This window comes from Sceloporus undulatus, chromosome 1 (assembly GCF_019175285.1).
Source record: "Sceloporus undulatus isolate JIND9_A2432 ecotype Alabama chromosome 1, SceUnd_v1.1, whole genome shotgun sequence".
Taxonomy (NCBI): domain Eukaryota; kingdom Metazoa; phylum Chordata; class Lepidosauria; order Squamata; family Phrynosomatidae; genus Sceloporus; species Sceloporus undulatus.
The window spans coordinates 307436364-307462145 of record NC_056522.1 but is presented as its reverse complement, the minus strand read 5'-3'; the positions used below and the strand labels follow the sequence as shown (position 1 = coordinate 307462145).

General features: G+C 42.0%; 1 protein-coding gene across 6 annotated transcripts in view; it reads right to left on the bottom strand.

The window, feature by feature from the left end:
- The window catches only part of LARGE2 (LARGE xylosyl- and glucuronyltransferase 2), a 64238-nt gene that overhangs the window by 10395 nt on the left and 28061 nt on the right, over window positions 1–25782 (bottom strand). For 4 of the 6 annotated variants that reach the window (XM_042446742.1, XM_042446745.1, XM_042446746.1 and 1 more), the window contains exons 2-7: window positions 11173–11318; window positions 8845–9104; window positions 7999–8081; window positions 7287–7410; window positions 4888–5059; window positions 4452–4556 (exon numbers count right to left, since the gene is read on the bottom strand). In XM_042446742.1, the coding sequence (XP_042302676.1) occupies window positions 4452–4556; window positions 4888–5059; window positions 7287–7410; window positions 7999–8081; window positions 8845–9104; window positions 11173–11260 (832 nt within the window). In that variant the 5' untranslated portion in view covers window positions 11261–11318. Of the gene's footprint in view, window positions 1–4451; window positions 4557–4887; window positions 5060–7286; window positions 7866–7998; window positions 8082–8481; window positions 8647–8844; window positions 9105–11172; window positions 11319–25782 lie in introns of those variants that run through there. The other 2 variants (XM_042446748.1, XM_042446747.1) reach the window with 2 other exon arrangements.

Genomic DNA, 25782 nt, shown 5'->3' with positions numbered 1-25782 from the left:
TTCTCCATATTTAGTGTCTATCAGGAAGTGGAAAACAGCTCTATGATTAGGGATCTAGGAAACTGAGCAGAAGAATATTTCCTGTTAGTAGCTCTTAAACAAGGATTCTGTATATTTACCAGCTGCCTTGTGAGCAACACTGAGTGTGAGTGAGGGATTGCTGCCCTGAGTATGGAAAATGGGGAGAAGTTCATTCCTGACCTTTTCCTGTGCTTCAGTGAGACCCTGAAGCAGAGAGAGGCTCATGAGATAAGAACTCAGTGCTTTGAAATTATTGGGGTACCGTAATTACAATCTTTGACTGGCTCTGAAGATCAGTCCAAAATTTATGGACTCCAGCAGCTCTTTTAGCTACATCCACTGGTGGCCACATGGGATTCTAGCTGTTGTGTGCAGGGTGCAGCTCACTATTCATTTATTGGGAATGACCTATGACAGTAAATATTATGAACTAGTAAAATTGCTCTAGGAAAATACATCCAAGTCACAAAACACACCCACTGTGATTTGCTCTTGCAAGTTCTCATTTGAGCAGGATATGCTCCCTGGCCCCTCTTCTTATTTTAAGATGGATAAAGACCAGTTGGAGTGGGTTCAGAGAAGGGCAACAAAGATAAGAGGCACAGAGAACTAAATATATGAGGTTGAAGTTGCTGGACATGTCCAGTTTAGTAAAGAGAAAACCAAGGGGTGATATAATCACACTCTGAATACCTCAAGGGCTGTCACAACGAAAAGGGTGTGGGTTGTTCTGTGCTGCGTTAAAGGGCAGAACTAGTGGTTTTAAATTACAGGAGTAGATTTTGATTGAACATTAGAAGTAACTTCTTGATAATGAGAGTAGTTTGGCAATGGAAGCAATAACAGAAAGATAGTGAGGTGTTCTCTGGATGTCTTCAAAAAGAGGCTAGACAGCTAACTGCTGGGCATACTTTAGCTGGAAATCCTGCAATAGTTAGGGGTTTGGACTCAATGGTCCATGAAGCCCCTTCCAACTGTATGATTCTATGAGCTATCTCCTTTCTCATTGCTTCCTATATTGCATCATTAGGGACCAGCCAAGGCTGGGAGAAGCAACATTCTATGTAAGAAGCATAATGATAATGTTGTTACTTTTAAAGAACATCACATCCCCCCCCCATAAAAAGTAACACTTACAGACATACTTTAGTTAACAAATCCAGACAAAGCAACTCATTTTTACAAAGTATTTTTACAAAGTCCAGGGAAAGGCCAAAGCTGCTTTTGCACAAACAGGATTCCTCAAAGCTAGGGTGTGGACTCTCCTTTTCCTCTCCATGACTGTCCTCTTAACCCAAATGTGAGAAAAGAACAGGCCCTCAACGGTCAAAAAACATTTTTTTTGCATTTTTCCCCATGGAGGGTTATTTTGCTTTTTGAAAACAAACCTCTGGAGAGGCATCTTTGTCATGTTTTCCTCCCCCACGGTCATTATAAGTGACCCCCCCCCCGATCATCTCTTGTTGCAAAAAAGGCCAATCTTGGGCCTAAAGTGGCTTGGAATGTGTGTGAAAAATGTGGTGAAAATGTCTCACACTCCCTAGAGAGCATTTAGGAGCAAAAACTGCCCTCCAAAGTCTTGAGTGGGGTGTATGTGCCATTTATTACCCACCAATAATTGCCCACCCCATCCCACCTCTATAATTCTACATGTCCATTCACACATATGTTTCCAAAAGCTTAGAAAAGATACTTTTCTGGACAACTCCCTGAATTCTGAAGGCAGCAGAGAATCCAAAAGGAGTAATTTGGCCAAGTTTTGAAATTTCCAGCAAACAAGCAAAATTCATGCTGTCAAGCTCTTTCCCATATACATGGTCCTAGACATGTCAAAAAGGAATGATGAATTCACAGAGCAGTGCCTCCTTCTCTGTGTTTCTGTGAAGCCCATCCCTCACGAAACAAGGAAGTGCCCCCCTCTGAAAAACACACCACAGGCTACTGAATGCATGGAGCAAGAATTTTGCAATGACAAACCTTTGCAATGGAGTGCAGTAGGCTAATTCTCAGTATGGCAATGAAATTCTATTGCAGACAGGAAGGAGCTAATTCCCACCTCCAGGGGGAGCCTACCTCACATGCAGAACTATGGATTAGATTAGAACAAGCAGTCCTGGAACAGCTATCAGGTGAGGCCATGAAATCCTTCCAACTTGTCAAGGCGACCAGCAGCAACATGTGTCTGGGGTCAATATCTATGAAGATTATTGCACATACCTTATCCCATCTTTTTTCCAATGGGATACATGCGCATTGTCCTTGAGAAAAAGATGCATGGTAAGCCCGGGTTGCATACAGGCTGCAATACAGGAGAATGTGGTAAGACCTGTCTTTGAAGTTAAATGCACATGTATCCCATTGGGAAAAAGACAGGATAAGGTGCATGCAATAATCTCCTATGTCAGAGAGATGGTTGGGCTTTAGTCATAAAAATAAATTCAGCATCTCTCAGCCTAGCACCATTGTTGTTAACCCATGTATGCAGAATGTGTGTAATCAGTCACAGGCACCTATGAGAATGGACTGTAAGTAGCAAGGACCAGAGGCACATGGATGGCCAAAAAGAGAAAGTATGAGAGTTTTCCAGAAGTACCAAGCAGATGGGGATTTGCCTCCTCCCACTTCACTGTGACATTTGCAACATACCTGAAGGCTCTTAGTGAACCTTTTCCCTAAGTAAATAGGAATGGGCAGGAAGCAGATCTCATCTTTCCATACCCAAGGAACTCACTGTGGAGTTTTAGGTTCACCACAAGGGAACTCAAACTAAGAAGAGTATGCCTGAATTCAAGGAACTGACAACCATTCACTCCCTGTATATGTCTTGTGAACTCTAGTTTTTAGGTGGGGTGAGAAGCTATGGATCTCTAACAGAGAAGGGACAACAACTTCCCTAAACTACAGCTCCTATGATTCTTGGTAGGAAGGAGAGAACAATGACAGTTAAAGTGCTGTAAAGCCAGTTCTGTTCAACTTGTATGTAGAATGTATTATACGAAAAGCAGGCTTGAACAGAGAAGAAGAAGTGAAAATAGGGGGAAAGAAAATCAACAATCTAAGATATGCAAACAACACAATACTACTAGCAGAAAACATCACAGACCTGGAGCAACTACTAAGGAAGATCAAGGAAGAAAGTGCAAAGGCAGGCTTATTGTTGAACATAAAAAAAAGTTAATGACCATGGAGAATTTATACAAATTCAAACTAGACAATGAGGAAACAAAAATAGTAAGAGTTCTCATACCTAGGATCAAACATTGATCAGAGGGGGAAATGCAGTCAAGAAATCATAAGACAACTAAGAATGGGGAGGGAAGCTATGAAAGAACTAGAAAACATCCTTAAATGTAAACATATACAACTGAGCACAAAAGTCAGAATTGTACAAACCATTGTATTTATTCCCTATTACAATGTATGGATGCAAGAGCTGGACAGTCGAGAAAGAAGATAGGAAGAAAATCAATTCATTTTAACTGTGGTGCTGGAGAAGACTGCTGAACTATGAACAGCCAAGAAGTCAAACAAATGGGTGCTAGAACAGATCAAACCAAAATTCCTTCTGGAAGCCAAGACGACAAAACTTAGGTTGTCATACTTTGGACACATCACAGAAGGCATGACTCATTGGAAAAAAACAATAATGTTGGCAAGATGGAGGGAAGTAGAAAGGCCACATGCTAGATGGATGGAGTTTATTAAGGAAGTCACAGGTATGAATTTGCAGAAATTGAGCAGAGCAGTGGAGGACCAGAATCTTAGAGATGTCTCATCTACAGGGTCACCACAGGTCGAGGTCGACTAGAGGGTGGATAACAACAACAAAAAGCCACCATATAATCTTGCCAGTATCTGCTGATGTAAAACCAGCATATAATCAAAGGCAACCTATAGGCTACCTAGTCCACCCACCCCACTCAATGCAAGAAATTCAGAATTAGACCATCTCCAGCAGGTGGCTCTCCAGCCTATCTCAGAAGACTTATAGAAAGCCTGCCATCAATGGTACCATATCATTGAAACAGTTCTCCTAATATTCAAGTAAAATCTACCTTACTAGAAGTTAAGCCTTATTATTAGACATTAAGGTTGCGTCCTCTGGGGCAATAGAGACAAAGTGTTTTTCCTCTTCTCAATTACAGCCCTTCAGATATTTTAAGACTATTGTGTCCCTTCTCCGTATTCTTCAAGGCTAAGCATACCATGTTCCTTCAAGCTTGCCTCCTATGTCCTTGCCCTTATTTTCTATGTGCCTAAAGTATTTGCCAACACCTACCCTGTTAATTTTACACTCATTTTCTTCATTTGCAAACTCAACACCTGAGTTACTTGAGGGGCAGGGGCTTGCTTAATCCAAACTCCAAGCTGTCACACCCTGGAAACTCACACCTACATGCACACAGCAGTTATGGAATGTTGGAGCATACCTGTATTGAAGCCACGTCCCAATGCTGGCCATGGTTTGTGATTCTTCCAGAGGTTCCCTAGATACCAGTCACTTTGGTTTTCCACCAATCCAATCACCTGCTTGTCTGGATTAAGAGAAATGTTAAATGAGACCAAATCCAGCTAGTAGACTTTGCCCATTCTCAGGACAGATCCTCAGCTAAGCACCCTGGAACCCAGCTATCTGAGTCCTGGAAAACAACAGATTCATGAAGGAAACCGGTGGTAAAGCATGCTTCCTATTGCATGTATATCTGCAAAGATGCAAAGTTATCTGCAAACAAGTAAAAGATTAGAAAAGAACTCCATACATAGAAAAGAAGTCCATACAGCATCAAGGGCTAGCAAACTTGCTAAAATCATCAGCCAAAAAGACTATTGAGCATCCCTCCCAGGGTCTAAATCCCTAAAACTCACCTGAGAACTTCCCAAAGACAGCCCAGAGTTCAGCAATGTCAGTGGCAAAGGTGATGTCTGTGTCCAGGACAATAACCTTGGAAAGGTTGGAAGGAAGAGCTTTGGTGAGTGTCAGCTTCATCAGCCCATATATTCCCGAGTAGTGCTTGTTTGGGATCCAGGAAATGTCTGTCTGCAAAAAGGGAACATTTCTTAAGTTGAAAAGCAGGAATTGGGTCAGTTACAGAGGAGGCATGCAGTCACATTACAAGTACCTACTATGATGTTACTTTTTGACATAAATAAGCTTTTTTAAAGCAACATATTAACTGTGTGTATATATTATATATACTGTATACTGTGTGTGTATTAGCATCACATCTACTCATTATTTCTAAAACTATGGCCTGTTACAGACTGCCCAAATAAAGCTGCTTTGGGTATCTTTGGAGGCATGCTGTTTAAATGATGCATGCATCCTAAGAATCCAGAAGCTGCACCAAAGCTGCACTCCAGTGCTTAGGAATGGAGTGTGGCTTTGGCGCGACCTCCGGACTCTTAGGACCCATGCATCATTTAAATAGCATACCTCCAAAGAGACCCGAAGCAGCTTTATTTTGGCAGTCTGGAACAGGCCTTTGTGTGGAAACAACGGGGGTAATTTTGGTCATTTTTCATGTGCTAAAGTATATTTAAAAAAATAAAGGTAATGAAAAAGTAACAAGTCACTCTTTAAATGACAAGTAATGGTGGGAGGAAGGAGGCAGAGCAACAAATCACTTTAAAAAAGTAAATGTTCCTGGTTCTGATCAATTCACTGTAGCCTGCACACAGATGCAATTCCATACTGTTTATTATTTCTGTGAGGCAAGTATATACGTCTGAAAAAGCAGATATGCAAAAATATCAGTAACCAATAGGTTACTGCTAGCACATTTTAAGAGGTGTTATCCTTGTCCATACATTCTGGCAAAATTTCAAGGCGTGCACCAATATTTGAGGGTTTAGAGACCTACAATGTTCCTTCTCCCCATCTCTCTCACCATTTTCACAAGTGCTTGGAGAGAGAAAGGATTTTCACAGAGACTGGTTTGGAGGCGCCTTCAAACAAGCATGCTTCGGTAACTTCTAGTGCCAGCCAAAAAATAGGACTTCATCACTATGTTTAAATGGCTCCAGAAAGATGCATGTTCTCCCATACTAACCCTAGTTTTACTTACACTGAAGGCATCCAGGGCAACCACAAACAATACAAATGCAGCTGCTTTAGCTGCAGCACCAAAATAAAGCCACTGCATGCCTGAAACTTTCAGCTCAAGCTTCAAGGAGACAGTAACAGCATATGGTGACCAGGAACTAGTGCAAGAATTAGTATTGCTCATCCACAGCTTGGATGTAATACATAATAAATATTTTCTCATAAAAATTAACAGTTACAGACATACCCAGTTAACAAAACCAGACAAAGCAACTCGTTTTTATGAAGTCTTTCAACTGAAAGTTTTTTGCAGCATTGGCATTGGGAGGATAGTGAAAGAGAGCTGGAGAAAGACAGACCTTCAGTGTTGGGTGGCAGCAGCATGTCTGCAGTAAACAATACAATAAAGCCTGACTTGGTGATGCTACTATTGCTGCGTGTGCTTACATACAGCAGGCAAGGTAAATAGCCGCCTCCAGAATCATTTACTGAGCATGTGTAAAGAGCTAAACTAAAAGAAAAGCAGCAAGCACATTACCCTGCTCACCAGCTACCCTGGCATGCTGAAAAAGCATAATCTCTACGTTTTGCCACAAAACTGGAAATCATAAGAAAAGCGGAGGCTGTTGAAAGAAATAAAAAAATCATCCTGGATCCCTTTTGAAAGTAGCCTTCAAGACATCTCTTGAAGATTCAAAAAGTTTTTGTTTACTGTTACAGGGCTTACTTTGTCTGGTTGCTTCATTTCACATGTGTATAGTGTTAGTTTTTAATATAAAATTTGCTGAAACATGTTAAATGCTTTTCTTTTTTGTGGTGGTGGAACCTATCTCTATTCCTTCCAAGTTATTTCTCCCTCTGGTGCCAAAATTTCTGTTAAAGAAGTAATGTCCAGGAGCACATCTACTTAACTGAATGAGGTATACCTGTATTCATTATTGCAAATATTATTGGGCTCCCAATTTTGGTGATATTTTTAAAGTATTTTTTTTTAATTAACTTTGACCACAACATGTTAACCACATGAGAGTGTATTTGTTAAAAAACAACAACAACCAAATAGCATGTTATTTGTTCAAGTACCATTTCCATGCTATGCTCATGTCCAAGCCAACAATTCCTATGCAAGGCCTCCCATACAGAATTCACTTTACAAAAACACAGAAATCTGGAAGGGCAATTTCAAAAGGGGGAAACAGAAACTTAGATGCAGCTTTCCTACCTTCAAGTCATCAGCGTCATAGAAGCTAACATAAACTGAAGGCACCATCCAGGACTGGAAGAGGGTCTGCAGGATCTGTCGGGCCACTGAATCTGTGATGAGATGGAAGTGGAGAGGGTTCTTTCTGTCAAGGAAAGAAACAACTCATAGAACAACTGACAGTAAGAATTTGACAAGCATTTCAACAGACATTCTCCCAGTCGTGTGCTGCAGCTGATGCCTTTTAAAACAAAATCCTTTAATCAGCTGTGCCACACATTAGTAAGAACACAGCAGTCAATCAGTTCCCTACAGGAAGTCCACCAGCAGGACATGAGTTCAAGTGTATTTTGTGTTCCCAGCACAATACTGCTGCCAATGCCAGAGGTGATATATAGCCATCTTGATTAGTAGCCATTGATGGCACTGAGCCATGACTCCTTTTTTCTCTGCAACATGGAATCCTTGCAGCTGTGACTAGGAAGGAGAGAATAAACGGCAAACGACAAAAAATAAAAATGAACAACAAACCCGAAATCTGCTTTCTCTGAGCCAGTCTCAGCTTGTTTTATAGCTCCTCTCCATCATCTACAACTGTAGCTTAAAAGCCAAGATGCAGAAAGACATTAAATTTCAGCCTCCCACGTTTCCAAGCACTGGAGACAGAAGTCTCATTCAGTGCTTTAAAAAAATATATCCCCACCTCATCACCAACATCCCTGATTCAGGTTACCTGTGGAAGAGGATGGATTTCACCAGGGTAACTACATCTCGACTTGCGTTGTAGCCAGCACACACAATGGCAACATGGAGGAGCTGTTCAGAAATGCAAAAGCCAACACAATTCAATGCAAGAGGATGTCTCTCCTTTCTATCCCCTTCTTTTCTGTTAGAACTCGACATTTCCAGTTACTTCCTTCATCATTCTACCTGCAGAATCATCTGGCATGTCAATGCCTTCTTTGCCTTCATTCCCTACAATAATGATGTCAGTAGACCACCTTTCCCCCAAGAACAAATTGGATAAAGGAAAAAAAAGATTTGGGAATGGAAGTTAAGTATAAATTAGTACTGCCTCCTTTGACTCAGTAGGCTGTCACAAAAATGACTTCTAGGGGGAGAGAAAGCACCAAAGCCTCTTGTTCCTTCATACCCTCTACAGTACTACTAAGTAAACGCTTCAGTAGCTAAAGCAGAAAGCAGCATAGGAACATACTGCTTTAATGTTGAGTCAGACCACTGGTCCATCCAGAGCAGTATGATCAACTCTTGACTAGCAGCAGATCTCCAAAATTACAGGCAGACTTCTTTCTTTGCCCTTCTTGGAGATCCCTGGTGGCCTCCTATCCATGTAATTAGCATGCCTGACCTTGCCTAGCTTCTGAAATGAGAAGAGATTAGGTACGTTCAGTTGGTACAGTACAAAGCATGATAGGGCCATACCCAGTGCCTTTAGGAATCTGGTGAGTCATGCGCCTGAGCCTACAACACACACCCAAATGCCTTTCCCCAAAATTCTCTGCCTACCAATGTACAATACACAAGATGCACCAAGGATGAATTGAAGCGAAATCTTTACCTCACATTTCTGAACCATCCTTTGCTTGGGGCAACCAGTGTAGTTGCTCCTTCCTTCCTGGTCATCTACCAACTGCGTCCCCTGTTGGTTGCTGTCAGTCCCAGCAAGCACCTCATCCTGCACCTGAGAGCGACTGAGCTGCATCCTCAAAAGCTGGTTTTCCTCTTCCACTTTTCGGACCTGGGACACCAAGGCCTCATGGTCAAAGTAACGACTTGTGTGGTCCCCAAAGCAAGGAGGGAGTATAAGGGAACATCCATCTATAGAAGGAATCCCAAAAATAGAAACATGGGAAAGGTGAAGACAGAGTTCTAATTCATAATTTGGTGAAAGAGTAAGCAAGAAAACCTATAGACACTGAACAGCTTAAATAAATATTTACTGGCCTGTTACAGACAGCCAAAATAAAGCTGCTTTGAGTCACAGTGGAGGTATGGTGTTTCAATGATGCATGCGTCCTAAGAGTCCAGAAGCCACACCAAAGCCACACTCCAGTCCTTATACCGAGAGGGTGCAAAATTCAACACTTTAAATACTCTCCCAACTTTAAAAAAAAATTGCAATTAAATGTATTCAGATTTTATTAGTTTAATGATTATCATTCTCTTTAGGCAATTACCCTTCTCTTTAGTAAAAAGGCCTTCATGTTATTTATTTTTTGGCTTCGGCCCCCCAGTTATCTGAGGGACAGCAACCCGGCCCCCAGCTCAAAAAGGTTGCCTACCCCTGGGTTAGATCAACTATTCTACAAGGAAAGGTTACAACATTTAGCTTTTGTTAGCTTAGGGAAAAGGGCAAGTAAAGGAGAAATATATATGATCAAGGAATATAAAATTATGCATGATGTAGAGAAGGTAGATAAGAAGTTTTTTTCCCTAATGATGCTGTATGAAGGGAAATAAGTACTTTTTCACAGAGTACATCATCAAATTAAGGAGTTCTGCACTAGAAAGTACAGTGATGTCCATGAATGCTTTTAAAAAGTAATTAAACAAATTCATGGAGGATATGACTTATTAGTGGCTGTAAGTGATGATGACTGTTATCTCCAGAATCAGAGGCACTATTCCTCTGCTGGAGAACAAAAGCAAGGTGATATAGTTGCATTAATATCTTCCTTGTGGATTTCCCATATTTGCTTGTCCCTTTATGAACAAAATGTCAGATCAGACAGATCTCCGGATCCAGCATTTTATATGCCTATGTGTTTAAGGAGATAAATGCTCAACATCACCCTGACTAGAAAAGCAAGGACTAGAAACGCAAGGGAGAAGAGAGCAGTGAAAATAGCAGGGAGCATCTCTGCCTCTGACATCACCATTCATAACCTTGCTACCATATAGCGTTAAATAGCAAACTAACAGAAAGAATAACTTAATTGTAAAAGATGTGACTCTCTTTGATCAGTTTCAACAGTATTGTTGCTTTTGGGTAGAACAGATTGTGGATGGATAGTGACACCCCAAATTTGGCTCCTTCTCTGCACTGCAGCTGAAAGGCATTCATGTAGTAAATATTGTTTCTAATGGTTAATCTCAACTTGAAGAGGCTCAATTAATCAGTTGATCTTCTTACACAGGTCACTTTTATTCAATGGGGCTATCCTAGTTGGGCAACAGGATTTAGGCCAAGGTTTTTCAGAATTTTCTTCCCTATCTGCCATTTTATGGCATTATTTTCAATTGGAACACAGAGGTTTCCTTGCCACTAGCATCTGCAATAGGAAAGGACAGTTTCCCCAAGCCCTCTCTAGTGAGAATTATCACCAAGTCATCTGCCAGAAAAAGTAGATGTATGGCAGACAATGACCCAGTGCCCCTGACCTGAACATTTCCATCACTTTTACTCCCAATCTGATTTGAGGAGTGAGCAGTTCTAGGAAGAGCTCACTCAGAAGATACTGAGCTGTATGTTGAGGAAGTTTGTTAGTTTGTGCTGGAGAAGAAGGTCTAAATGTTTGTCAGCTGTTCTGAGGACCTAAATGGTGGATAGCTGGGAAATAAATCCATTCAGCTAAAATGTTATTTGTATATAATTTAATTTCTTCACAACTGGAAAGATGAAAGAATTCAATGAGATGAAAGGGAACGATCACTATGTGTTGGTAGGAATCTGAAGGGGGGAAATAAAGAGAAGGAAACTGTGAACCTTCTTTGGTCGACAGCTCTCATCAGCCCTAGTCATCACAGTTCAACCAGTGTGAGCTGCCATGCAAATACAGCAGGAGGGTCACAAATGCCCACCTAGTTTAAAGCAGAGGCCAAAACCCAGCCCCTTTTCCACATAGAACTACTGCATATCTTATAAGACAATGGATCCATCCCATACCCATAAAGAGGTAGAGCCATGAGATGAGGAAGACCAGCGTCACAGTGGCAAGAAAGAGCTTCAGCTTCCCCCGCCATGGACACAGCATGATGATGGCAAAGGTCAAGTGGGCAGGCCTAGTCTCTCTGGAGCCAGCATTCTACACCCTGCAACAGAAGACAAACAGCAAACAAGAGTGGTGTCACCAGCAGCCTTGATTCCCCCAGATGCACCTGCAACACTTTATTGGGATCAACTTTTCAGAGCTGAAAATGCTCAAGGAGCAGCAAAGGAGGCATCTGTCCCACACAGAGAGGCCTGTCCAATACATTCTACACATATGAGAGCAGCAGCACCACCTCCTGATTTGAAGTAGAGAGTCCACAAGAATCACCACCTCTTTTTATTTCATGAAGCCCTCCCAGTTAGAGATCTCATTCATTCTTCAAATGGCCAGCAAAGTAATGGGGTGCCTTGTTTCATGCCATTAAGGGGATAGCCACCTGAGTGGCTGCTAATGGTACCCAGGGTCACCAATGGCAACCTGCCAATCACATTTGTGGAATCCCAGCAACCATCTCTCAGCCTCACCAAATACACAGTAGATGGGGGAAAACAGCCAGGTTCCTCCCTCCTCTTGCAACTCCCTTGGAGTGGCTGTTGATCATTTACTATTGTAATGGCCAGTTTACAAGCCAAATCCTGAGGAAATCTCAGCTACATGTCTGATTTTGCATCTGAACATGAAGCCTCTTTAAAAGTACCTGAATCTCACAATTTTTACCAACTTTGAAGAGGCAAGATTTCATGGGGCCATGTGGGAGATAAAAGCTCCATTTTAAAGATATATTGCTAACGATAATGCACACTGAAGACTGTTAGACTTGCAGGAAAAAAAGATGGCACTCATGCATTTGTCTGTTTTTTTTACTGCCAACTCCATCTTCAAAAAAAGCCCTTGGCATTTTTTCAAAGGGTCAGGAGGAAAATGAGATCCTCCAAATTCACTTTACACAATACTAAGATGGACAGAGTCAACCCACTACCAAATTTTTGCTGAAGAGGGACTTCCACCCCAGAGGATCAGGAACACCAAGCCTGGGGTACTTGATATAGTGTTTGTTTGGAGATATGGGGGAGATACATAATCAACTCCTTGTTCAGCCAGGAAGCTCCAGGAATTACTTTATGGGATTTTATTAGTATAAACTGACACAACACAAGACATCAGAAGCATTTTATATATTAAAATAGGCTACAGAAATGATAAAAAATGGATATAAGTAACAACATTTATAATGAATGTCTTGACCAGTACAGTCTTACAAAACTAATCCCCTGTCTTATCCCCAAAAAAGGTAATTGTCATTTTTAATTTCAACAGAGATGTTAATGTGGCCAGGATTCAGGCTCTGTTTTCAATGTGAGGACTCTGATCTGCAACAGATTATAATTGTGGCAACATTAAAAACTGCTCAGAAGAACGTGCTCCACATGGCATACACAGACTGGGGTCTGGGGCTATCCAAAAAGGAAGATACAAAGAGATATACCAAGGTCATTGAACTAGATCTGCTGTTCTGCAAAAGATATGTCTCATGCCATCAAACTAGGAGGCATCCTCCTGATAGTTCTTTTCAGGGCAGTATGAACAGACATTGCAGCCACTTCAGCTTCTAGTCATCTGCTCTGCTGATGGAGACCAGCAGAAAACTACATAGATGGCGTTGCACACTGAGCGCAGGAATGTGCCAGGGAAACACTCCTCCCCACCGTGTACTTTCTCTGTCCCTACTATATACAAGCAAGAGAGCATTACACTGCCATGTGAAAAAGAACAACAGACCTCTAGAGCTGTGATGCTGGCAAACAGAAAGGAACTCAAAACCAAGAAAGCGCACAAGTTGCATATTCTTTGCATCACTGTTTGAATCAGCAATGGGGACAAAGGTAACAGCTGTGACATTTAAATAACTAGTTCTCCATGAACAAAACTTTCTCTTTGCTGCTTTAACTTCGAGCGTGTCCCCACCATGGAACTGAACCTTGCAAGCTTTGCTGTACCACAGGTTGGTTGCACTTCAAACAATTGTGGATATTTAACTGACATCTGAACCCCACCCTGCAAAATTCCCTATGCATCTGATGCACTGGTATCTACCTATAAATAGCTCCATCAGGGCTAGCCTGAAGAAGAAGAGCCCTCCCTCCAGTCCATCTGCCTTGGTCCAGGCCTCAGAGGGAGAGAAGAATGCTGGACCTGATCCCTCCCCCCCCATCAATCCCTTCTCCTTTTGTGTTGTGTCTTTTTAGATTGTAAGCCTGAGGGCAGGGAACCGTCTATTATCCCCTCTGTTGTAAGCCACCTGGATTCCCAGTGATTGGGTAGCATATAAATAAATCCTATTATATTATTATTACCTAGTGTCAGGAGCAGGGCTGACAATGGGCCAAGTACACATGTTACACTGTTCCCCATTTGAAAAGAGTCCCACTTCTTGCTGCCTTGTTGTTTGTTTGTGTATTTATTTAAAATATTTCTGTATTGCTTCCCAGCCCACAGGAGCTCCCGAGGTGATGAACAAATAACAACCAATTAAAATAATGCAAAGATTAAAAGATTTTAAAAACACATCAAAATACTCTTTAAAAACTCCTAAAAGCAATCTTAGGGCCCATACAGACAGGCCAAAATAAAGCTGCTTCAGATCACTTTGGAGGTATGATGTTTAAATGATGCATGCATTGTAAGAGTCCGGAAGCTGCTCCAAAGCCACACTCCAGTGCTTAGGACTGGAGCATGGCTTTGGCATGGTTTCCAGAATCTTAGGATACATGCATTATTTAAACAGCATGCCTCCAATGTGATCTGAAGCAGCTTTATTTTGGCCTGTCTGTATGGGGCCTTAGAACCATCCTGGACTTCAATTTTAAAACAGTTCAAAGGGCAATTTCAAACATTGTATACTATGCTCTGGAGCTACAAACAAGCACACAGTCATTACAATTCAGTTTCAAGGGTTTAAGAACCAATAGATTTTTTCAGTGATAGGAAATAACTTATATGTGTGTGTATTCCAGCTAAAGTATGAGAGCCTGCAGAATCACTAAATAAAAGTCACCTTTGGGAGGCACAAAAGAGTTTATTATTGTACAGTCATTAACATTTTCTCGAATAAACGCAACACTAAAGAATGCAAAACAAGGCAGAGAAAGTAAGGAAAAAACTATAGGGAGAAAGCAAGGGCATTTTAATTTGGTTTTCATTTCCACTGTGTAATTTTTTTTACATATTTATTGATAAGCATTTTTATTTTATGTATTTTAACTGTTTTGGAATTTCCTGCCCATGTTAGAACATTGATATATAAATAAAAAAATATTGTTTATGGAAAACAGTGAAGCTGCATGTCTGACTGGCAAAGACCTTAAAGTTCCAACACATAATGTTCAGGTTGCTGCTGGATCTGCCCTTCCAAAAATATAATCCCAACAAAACAATTCTAAAATAAACCTTGTACCCTTAACGTCCAAAGCCCTACTAATTAAAAACTGCCTTGTCAGTTAAAATAGGTCTGTGCTGACCAGTTAATGGAAACTTTATGGCCTAAAAACAGTTTAGATAATTGACAGATTAAGGCTGCATCTCAAATGCATAGCACCTGGTCATTCTGTGACAGCCTCATTTAGGCTTAGGGTTGGGAATATGTAGCCGCTACCTATATATAGTCCTTCACCTAATTTCACATGGAATGTCACAGACAGAAAAGGCAGTATACAAACAAAGGGTAGCAAACATTGCACCACATAAGCCTGCAATACTATAGATTTTAATCGTTTTCAGCTCTGGCCTTATCACAATGAGTTTGACTTTTGATATGGTTAAGGGTGCTTCACATTGAAAAAGTTCTCCACCTCTGACATGGCTTTCATCTCCACAGAACAGACAACAGGAGAGGCCAACCAAGGCTGTAGTAGCCAGGTTGATCAGATGTCATAACCTCAAAGGACTAGGCCGTGCAAATGTAGGACATTTAAGGAAAATGTAGGATATTACAAAATTAAAGCTAAAAACAGTAATATAAATATACATTCATTTAATATAGTTTATTTACAGCTATATTATATTTACTAATTTTATTATGTACTCAACCATATTTTTCTGATGAACTTATCCTAGATGAAATGTTTTCTTGCCTGACAATATACTTATAGCAGTGGCGTCATGAAGGGGGTGTGGGGATGAGGACTAGAGTTACACTACTGCTCCTCAAACATCTGCATTTTGGCAGAAATGGGCTGTAGTATTTGCCTGTGTCCCATCAAAATGCTGAAGAGATGGGGTGAGTGGAGTGAGGCTCAGTAGAAGGAGAAAGGAGAGGCCCCCAGTGTTTTTAAATTAATTTTAATTTTTTAATTTAAAAAAAATTAAAAATTATTTACAAAAAATATTTTTAAAACATCACCTTTCACCATATTTTGACTTCAGCCATATGAAACTATGTATATGTAAGTGCACTGAGGCTGTGCTCATGATGAGTGGTGTCCCATATTGGGGTGACACCTGGTGTGGGGAGGCAGGGCTTCAGGAAGCACGGCCAAAAGGACTAACCCTCATCTACCTTCCCGGCATGCCTTTACACATGTGTAAAGCCATGCCGAGCAAGAAGCAAGGGAGAGTCCCAGGGCACCCCTTCCTCCCTGCCTGGTGTGCCGCATGGTGTGGGGGGCATTCAGCTAGGTGTCACCCCCTTCTGCGGTGTCACCTGGTGCAGTCCGCACCCCCCAACTATTTATGTCACAACTATTACCATGATATTCAGTGATATGCAGGAATTGCAATTAATGAGCAATATTAGCATAAAAACATGACTAAAGATTCTGCATGGTGTGGGATAGGTGGATGGGAGTGTGTGACACTATGAGTTACAGCACCAGGTGACGCCAACCCTAGTGACACTGCTGACTTATGGAATTCTGAGCAAGAGAAATGCTTAAAATTGTACTTGTCTTGCAACAAAACCTTGACTCTACATTTAAATTATTCTTTTCATTTGTCCATTGTGCTGAAATTAATGGAAAACCCCTTTCAACGTTTGTATTGTGTCCTCAAGCAGCTTATTGCCGTCCTTTTCCTCTCCAAGAAACAAATGTGTCTTGAGCTCTGGGGGGGAGTCTTGTCTGCTCCTGCTCCTGTGGTGGCTAAAATCTAGTACACTCTTAGGAGAAAAAGAACTTTAGAAGGATCCAACCTATCCTCCTATTTGCAGTGAGGACAGGCTTCTAAGGAGATGCATTTCTCAAAGAGCAACAGCAAACATGTTGTTATTCAATGGTCTTTTTAGTCATGCTCAAAATGAAGGAAGTTCCCCTAGACAGAAGGTTGAAACATAGGACATTTAAGACATGGAAAAGAGGACATCTGGTCACCTTAGTAGTAGCAAAATAAAAGAGGACTAAGGTTAATTTACCTAGCCTGCTGGGGAAAAAACCAGCTGACTTTGGCTTTCCTTCAAGTGTCATCCAGAGGCACTCATTCCACCTAGGGTTGCCATAACTCTCCTGCCGGCGGGACATTCCTGGTTTTTCACCACTAGGGGGCGTCCCTGCACAGTTTCTTCCTTGACTCCTGGCTGTTGCCAATCTGGTGACTTTCACACCAAAATGGGTACTTTTCAGAGCCTTTGGTGTGATTTTGGTGGTTGGTTTTAATGGTAATTTTGAGAGTTGAAATAAGTTCCAATTATTTTTATTCAATTAGGGCTACGTTTTATTGCCATATTAACATTACAGGGACTTTTCAGGGATTTTGACTGAATATTTGGTGAGATGTGGGGAGGATTTGGTGAGTTTTGGCCAAACGTTTGGGGAATTATCTTCGAGGCTTGTTGGCAACAAGAGGTTGCCAGACTCAGGAAGAGGAACTACTCCTCTGTTTGGTCTCAGCAAGGCAGCAGAGGGGAGAGGGCCATTTCCTTTGGCACCAAGGAGGGGATGAGGAGGAGGAGAAGGAGGAAGAAGAGGAGGAGGTGCGTGGCCATTTTCAATATTTATTTTGCCCCTGTGTATTTTTTCTAACTTTGACTGCCAGGGCTCAATGCTCTGGAATTCTAGTGTCTGTGAGGCACTTGCCCTTCTCTGTCAGAGAGCTCTGGTGCCACAATAAACTACAGTTCCCAGGATTCCATAGCACTGAGCCCTGGCAGTCAAAGCAGTGTGTTTTGGACACAGATATCCTCCTTTTGTGAGTTAATGAATGAATCCAGTCCCTAGCCTTTCTATCTCTCTCACACACTGCAGGAGTAATAACCCACTTTGAGAATGCTTTAACTCAATGCTAGGGAATCCTGGGAATGCTAGTGTTTGGGAGACATTTGAGACTTCTCTGTCAGAGGCTCTGAGGCCACAATAGACTACAATTCCCAGGATTCCCCAGCACTGAGCAGTCTCAAACTGACCATTTCTTCAGTGTGGATGCACCTGGCGAGGCATTCTGGGCACTGCAGTTCACACTACATTGTGACTCCCTGTCAGAGATAGCTCTGGGGCCACAGTGTACTACAATTCCCAGCATTCCCCAGCACTAACCCAGGACAGTTAAGGCACTCTCGAATCCTCAGTGTGGATGCAGCTTTGGTGAGGAACTCTGGGCATTTCAGTCCAGCTATGTTTTATTTCTGCAGTGTATTTTGGACCAGAGACAAGGTGACCAGGCATCCTCCTCCTTTTCCAGGACATGTCCTCTTCTGTCAAATTTCAAAATGTCCTCCATTTTAATCATGCCTAAGAAACATGCATTTATATTAACATTTTTAAAAAATCATCAATTGTTTTCGCGTGTCCTCTATTTATTAAAACTGTGTCCTACATTTGAAAATGTTGTTGTATATTTGTCCCAGTTTGGAGGTCCTGACTTATGGCAACCCTAATTCCACCAGACTACTTCAAATTGTGTCCACCCCATCTAGTCATTATTAAACCTGCAAATAACTGGTGCCTGAGTTCAGTTTTTTCCTCTTCCCACCTCATACTCCTTTTGCTTTGTGTCATGTCTTTTACATCATAAGCCTGAAAACAGACTGTTGGGTCTTTTTAATTGATCTACCAGCTATTCTGAGACTACCACCAGAGCAGGTTAAAAATACTTCAAATAAATAAATAGTCAAACTTTCCCCAGATCATATTATGGAGACAAGCCTACTGTGACTAAAAGTGAGACAGGTGAGTGAATTGGAGTGCCATTAAGGTGGAGATGGGAAAAGTCTATCCCATGACCTCCATGCAGACCCCAGTATTACTTTTGCAGTGCTCCCCGAGACACTCTCAAATCCCTCTGATTTCCCCACCCACAAATAAAATTGGATGTTTTTCCCCCAAAATTGCTCAAAGCATAATAAAACTGCCTGAAAATACAGCACTTTGCTTCCTTTAGCTACCATCACCCCACCCAGACCTAAAAAGGGCCAAAAAAAAAAAATAGTCCTAAAAAGAACTGGAAATGTGGTGATGTCTCTTCTGGTGTGCTCCCAAGAGTGGCCTTTAAAGGATGGTAGACACTATCCCTCACATGTCCACCCCTGCATTAAGGAATTACATACTAGGAACCTATCTATCCCACTGGTGAACAACTGAGGAATACTGGTGGTCTCAAAAAATAAACTTTCCAAACACTGATATTAAGTGGCTGCATCTGACCTCTTTCTCCAGGGACTGGTAAGCATTAGAGAGAAGCAAGAGTTTTTCATATGATTTTTCCTGCTTAGCATCTCACTGCTCATAAAGCTAATCCTTAAGCCTCCTGGCCTCCAGTGTGCTTTCTGCATTCCTCAGAGATCCAGCAGGCAATTACCAGCCAGCCAGAGGCTCCCTTTAGGTTGAAGGGTCAGCGGTTAAACCAGGTGGAAAACATATTCTTGACTGCTCCCTCGGTTTTCCACATTTCCCTGCTCACTAGAGTGCAAAGGCAACAACATCTGCACCTTCCTATTATCATTATGTATCCCCAAGGAAATCCCCTCCTAGACAGTCTCTTGTGGTTTCCATGCCTTGTTTGCTCTGCACTGTGCAACATGGGGAAGACTAAATAACTTCTGGAACCTTACTCCTCTCCTATTAAAAGGGAAGGACAATATAGGCAGAACCACAACTCTGGAAAGGATCAGGGACTAGCACCTACAAGAACTTGTTTTAAGAAGACAAGAAACAGATGTTGCAGCCTCAACATGAAAAGCTGTATCTTCCTTAAGCTTCTACAGAACCAGCTACAACCACTACAGATCTGTTATTATGAGGAACATGAGCATATATGCCTCTCACCAATATGGGAAGCCTAGAAGCAAGAATGGGCCTCTCCCATAAATGGTAATTCCTTGAGCCCTACATATTTTATTGTGGTCTGCATTCTTTGACAGTTGCTTTCTCTTCTACTTGGACAGGGCAGGAAACCCTTTTCTGTTAATACCATACAATAGGGCTTGTAGACTAGGTCAAGAGATGTCCTATCTCAGAGTTTGAAAAGTTATTTCTTTGGACTATAGCTTTCAGGATGCTCCAGCCAATATGGTCATTATTCATGCTGGATGGGAGGTTCAGAAAGCTACAGTGCAAAGAAGTTTCCAAAATACTGTGCCATTCATGTCACAGACTGGTAGGATTATCTCATTAAAATGTTGATCATATCAAAGCCATATTCTGGGAAAGTCCAGACTACCTTGGAAAGCTTTCATTTGCTGATTGTCAGTAGAAAAATCTGTCACATTAGACAAATGTCTCTTAAGAGACAGGCCTGCTCAAGACAACCAATCTTCTCCTGTAACATGTAAAAATAATAAAAGCATGGGTCCTGAACATCTTTATCACAGTAAGGTATAATTTTAAAAAACAAATCAAGATCACTATTTTGTCCTTCAATATAAAATAACAGAGATCCAAACTGGTATACTGGTTTGAGCATTTGACTACAGCTCTGGAGATCAAGGTCCGATCCTCTGCTCAGCAATGGAAACCCACCAGGTAACCTTGGGTGAATCACGCACTCTCAGCCCCAGAAAACTCTATGACAGGTTCACCTTAAATTGGAAATTACTTGGAAGGCACACAAAAACAATACAAGATAACAAGGACTTTCATAATAGAAACTCCATCCATCTTTTTACAGAAGACTATCAAATAATTTGGACAGGCCCTGCAACAGATCAATTTAAAATGTAAAAAGACAGTACTGTAGTTGATCACTGTTGTAGAAGAAAGGGTGTGTGTGTGCGCGTGCGCGCGTGCATGCGCAAAAAGAGATTATGCTTTGAAAATGAAGTTTCTGCCTGCAAGGAAGCTTAGCAGTGATATTTGTGTAAACATATCCACAACCAATAGTGATAACTATGCTAAAGCAACTGAAGGAATGTAACTGGTGTGAATGACTCCAATCAGATTCCAGTTATAAACTCAAAGAGTCAAGGTGGAATTTTATTTTATGTCTCACTGGTTCACCCATTATGTTCTGGATTACAAGGCAAATGCCTCCTACACATCTAGCTCATGCAGAAAACATATCTCATGAGAGAAGGTTTATGTGTGTTCACATCTGTACCATTTACATATCTAGAAGAGAAGATAACCAAAACTGCTATGGCAGGATGGTGAAATCCTTCAGGGCTAATCCCACAGCTGTGGTTCAGGAAAAGTTCCCCTGACCTGATGAATACTAACCCCTCTTCTAACACCTTAGATAAGCATGTGCAGCATTTACATTATCATTAACAAGAGCCAGTGGTTTGAGTGTTGGACTCCAATTCTGGAGACCAGGGTTTGATTCCCAGCTTGACTATGAAATCCACTGGGTGACCATGGGCAAGTCACACTCTCTCAGCTTCAGAGGAAAGCAATGGCAAACCTCCTCTGAACAAACCTTGCCATGAAACCCCCATGATAGGGTAGCTTTAGGGTCGCCATAAGTTAGAAATGCCTTGAAGGCACATAAAAACAACAAACATTACTGTTATGTGACTACAAGTGGATTCTGACTTATCATGATCTTGTCCTAGGGTTTTCTCAGCAAGATTTAGATGAGGTTTGCCATTGCTTTCCTCTGAGGTTGAGAGAGTGTGACTTCCCCAATATAACCTAGTGGGTTTCCATGGCTGAGTGGGGCTTGAAACCCTAGTCTCCTGGAGTCCCAGCCCACCAATCACACCACTACACCATCTCAGCTCTCAGTATTTGCCTACTGTCAATATTCTTTCTCGCCCTACCCTTTCAGTGTGTTTGGGTCCCTTCTGAAAAAGCTGTCTTGCTCAGGAGTGCAAGACAGTGGGTAAATCACATGAACAATAAAGCCATTTGCAGCCGTTCCACTTGTTGAGCATATAGATTAAAGTGGCCTTAATTCATAATATGAACATTTTAGATAAGGCAAGCCAAGGACTCTCATCTCTGTGCTTTTGCCATGGTGAGACCATTTACATGTCTAACCATAAAAGTCAAATGAGTTTGCAAATATTTAGGAAAAGTAGTTACAAAACTGTTGGGAAAGTCCTTAATATATTAATGTTTACCCATTCATATAACTGCTTTGCAGGACCGAACACTATATTCTATAACACTGCACCACCTCAAGGCAACTTTGTTATCCTTGTAGAGTAGAGTCAATGTGGATTTGACTGAAGATTATATTCCATAACCTGTGCCACATTCTGGGTTTCTACAGACTGCGGCCTGTGCTCAGTTGAGTCCTTGCTACCATCAGGTGTCTGATTTGTTTTTCTTGGTTTGAGTTTTCTGATTTTTTCTCTCTCCTGTGTTGTACTTGGTGAATTCGGCCCCACCGCTTCTCTTTAATGTATGTGTGGCATCCTATTATCTATGATTCTTTTAAAATGTTTTCATTATCTGCAATATTGCTATAACTTTATTTATGTTTATTTTCTGAATAACACAACTTATTTCCCTTTTTTATTTTTTCCTTTAGCCTTTGTGTGATTTCTACAAGCTGACAGTACATGGTATATGTATGACCAAATTCTACCTAACAGACTTTGCAGTGGTCACCCTTTTAATGCCTCTAAAGAGGCCTGGATTACTAACATCTCTTCCATTCAGAGTCCTGAGCCTTCAGGCATACAGAATTTTCCTTGACTCATTACTCTGATGGCAAGTATCTTTGGAAGTCAGACCCCCCCCCCTTTCCTCTCTCTCTGACACACACTGTGGCCAGCACTATGAGGAAGAGAGGTATTAAAAGGTCAAATAATGGGGGGGGGGGGGGGCAAAACTGACATGGTACAGACACTCTGTGTTTTGATTTGTTCTTTTTTTTTTTCACTGCAGCTCCCCAAAATTTCCAAACCCCAGACCTTCATGAAAGCCGCCATTTTTTTGCTGAAAAGCTTTTCTGGTGTTGAGGGAGGGGGAAGCCATAAAAAGTGCCTTGGGGGCTGCAAGGGACATGCATAGAGGGAGAGAGAGGGAGGAGAGAAAACAGGGCATAACTTTTTTGCAGGCAATGGAACCACTGCTTTCCACTTTGTAATGATTCCTCTGTAAGGGACATGCACGACAAATAATCAAGTCCACCACACAGCAGGTGACTGATTCACTGTGACAACTGCAACCCTTCCCTGCAGTGCTCCCCAGCTATGCCAAGATGCAGAGGTCACTGAAGCTCACACTTCCCAAAAACATGAAAAACAATTGAAGGAGCCTTTCACAGAGGCTGCCTGCATATAGGCCAGGCCACACTTCTCCCGTCATGAGTTTTCCCCACCAAATCTGATCTGCAGGGGGGAATGCCAGAAGGACCCCCAGTTTCTAATTCTCCTCCCACCCTACTGACATTCTTGAGGACACAGGTGCAGCAAAAGTTCTAATTTCTTTAACTTTCTGATCAAGTTTGAACTAGATGGGAGATCAACTAGTTAAGGGCAACTGCCATTTGCTGGAGGCAGAAATACTGTATGTATCCCCAGATGTTAGTCAACTGCAGTCCCCATTATCCCTCACCATTGCCCATATTGGCTAGGAGTGATGGATGTTGCAGCTAACAGCATTTGGTGGACCATATGTTCCACATTCTTAATACAGTAGAGTCTCGATTATCCGATATTCGGTAATCCGACATTCCGGATTATCTGACGTCGGATAGTCCGTGGGCATGGCTTGGAGCCCTTACCACACCCCCAGCGAAAAGGGCCCCAAGCACAGCGGTGAGCACCACCAGGCCCCAAGCGCACTTTTTATAGTGATTGCAAGGCTTTTCATAGTGATTGCTAAGCTTTTCATAGTCATTCAAGGCTTTTCATAGTGATTGCTAGGCTTTTCCTATGACCCTCCGGATTATCCAACATTTTTGGTTATCTGACCATGGGACCACCCATTTATGTTGGAGGATAATAATAATAATAATACAGTGGTACCTCGGGTTACGAAATTAATTCGTTCCGCGGCTAATTTCGTAACCCGAAAAACCTTCGTAACCTGAATTGCCATAGGCGCTAATGGAAAAAAATAGCTCTCTGCTGCCCTCCGGTGGCGAAATAGCGCCGAGGTTTTTTCGTAACCCGAAAAAACCTTCGTAAGCCGAAACAATAAATCCCTATGGGATTTTTTCGTATCCCGAAAAATTCGTAAGCTGGGTAATTCGTATCCCGGGGTACCACTGTAATAATAATAATAATAATAATAATAATAATAATAGTTTATTTCTATCCCACTTTTCCAATTCAGATCAAAGTGGCGTACAAATCCAGATAAAATTACAATAATCAATAAAACAGATAAAACAAGATATAAAAAAACGAATACTCGAGTAGCTTTGCTTAAACCTCCCTCTCCTCCAGTCTCTTCATCTTTCTCTCCTAATGACTTTGCTAACTATTTCATCTCTAAGATTACCACTATTCGCTCTGAGATAGTCCCTCCTGATTCTTCTTCTGCTCTTAATCTTCTATCACCTTCGCCTAACAAATTTTCTGTCTTTCCTCCTGCCTCTTTGGATGAACTCTCTACACTTCTGAACTCTTCCAAACCTGCTACCTGTCCTCTTGATCCTATTCCTACTCGTCTTCTAATCTCTATAGCTCCCTCCTTTCTGCCCTCGCTCCTCCATATCTTCAATCTCTCTCTCTCTACAGGCTCCTTCCCCTCGGACTTCAAACATGCTCTCATTTCCCCAATTCTGAAAAAACCTTCTCTTGACCCCTCCTCTTTGTCTAGCTATCGTCCGATTTCTCTTCTCCCCTTTCTTTCTAAGGTTTTGGAACGGGTTGTCTATTCGCGCTGTCTTGAGTTTCTTGAAGCCAATTCCATCCTTGATCCCTTTCAGTCTGGTTTCCGCCCAAGGCATTCTACAGAGACAGCTCTCACTAAGATCTCGAATGACCTTTTACAGGCCAAGGCTAATGGCCTTTACTCTGTTCTCATTCTTCTCGATCTGTCTGCAGCCTTTGACACTGTTGATCACTGTCTCCTAATTGACATACTCTCTGGCCTTGGATTCTCAGACTCTGTTCTCGACTGGTTTAGATCTTACTTGTCTGGCAGATCTTTTGCAGTAGTTGCAGGGGGTCTGACTTCTTCTCCTGTTCCCTTATCTGTTGGAGTTCCCCAGGGCTCTGTTCTGGGTCCCCTTCTGTTTTCTCTCTACACACTGTCCTTAGGAAAACTCATCAGCTCTTTTGGTTTTTCCTACCATCTGTATGCCGATGACACCCAGCTGTATCTTTCTGCCCCTGACTTTTCGCCAAGGCTTGAACAGCAAGTCTCATCTTGCCTTACAGCTGTCTCGCAGTGGATGCGCCATCGGCGTTTGAAGCTCAACATGTCCAAGACGGAGCTCCTTGTCTTTCCTCCTAAGCCCAACCTTCAACACTCCTTTTCTGTCTCTGTGGACAACATTTCCATTCAACCAGTCCAGCAAGCCCGCAGTCTTGGCTTTATCTTTGACTCTTCTCTGTCGTGTATCCCTCAGATCCAGACCACAGCCAAGGCTTGTAGATTCTTTTTGTACAATATTGCCAAAATCCGACCATATCTCTCCGCCTCTACTGCCAAGATCCTGGTCCATGCCCTAGTGATCTCACGACTTGATTACTGTAATGTCCTCCTGGCTGGGCTTCCTCTTTCTCACCTCCGTCCTTTAATCTCTGTCCAGCATTCAGCTGCACGCATTATCACTTCCACCCACCGCTCTGACCACATTTCTCCTGTGTTGGCATCCCTTCACTGGCTCCCTCTCCCTTTCCGCATTCAGTATAAGCTCCTGCTGTCGACATTCAAAGCCCTCCATGGACTGGCCCCTCCTTACTTATCAGACCTTCTTTCTCTTCACCTTCCCACCAGGGCCCTCCGTTCTGGTAGTCAAGGGTTCCTGTCTCAGCCCAGGATTTCCTCTGCCCCATCCCGGATTCGCCCCTTTTCACTTGCTGCCCCTCACTCCTGGAACCTTCTTCCTCCACATGCAAGAGCCATCACTTCTTTAACCAGCTTCAAAACGGAGCTGAAAACCATCCTATTCAGAGAAGCTTTCCCAGGCATCGCATAATTGTCGCTTACTATCTGATGTTCTGTTGTTGGCTGTTTATCGATCCATTTCCTGTATTCCTATGTACTGTATATGTATTATCCTACTTGTGAGTATGT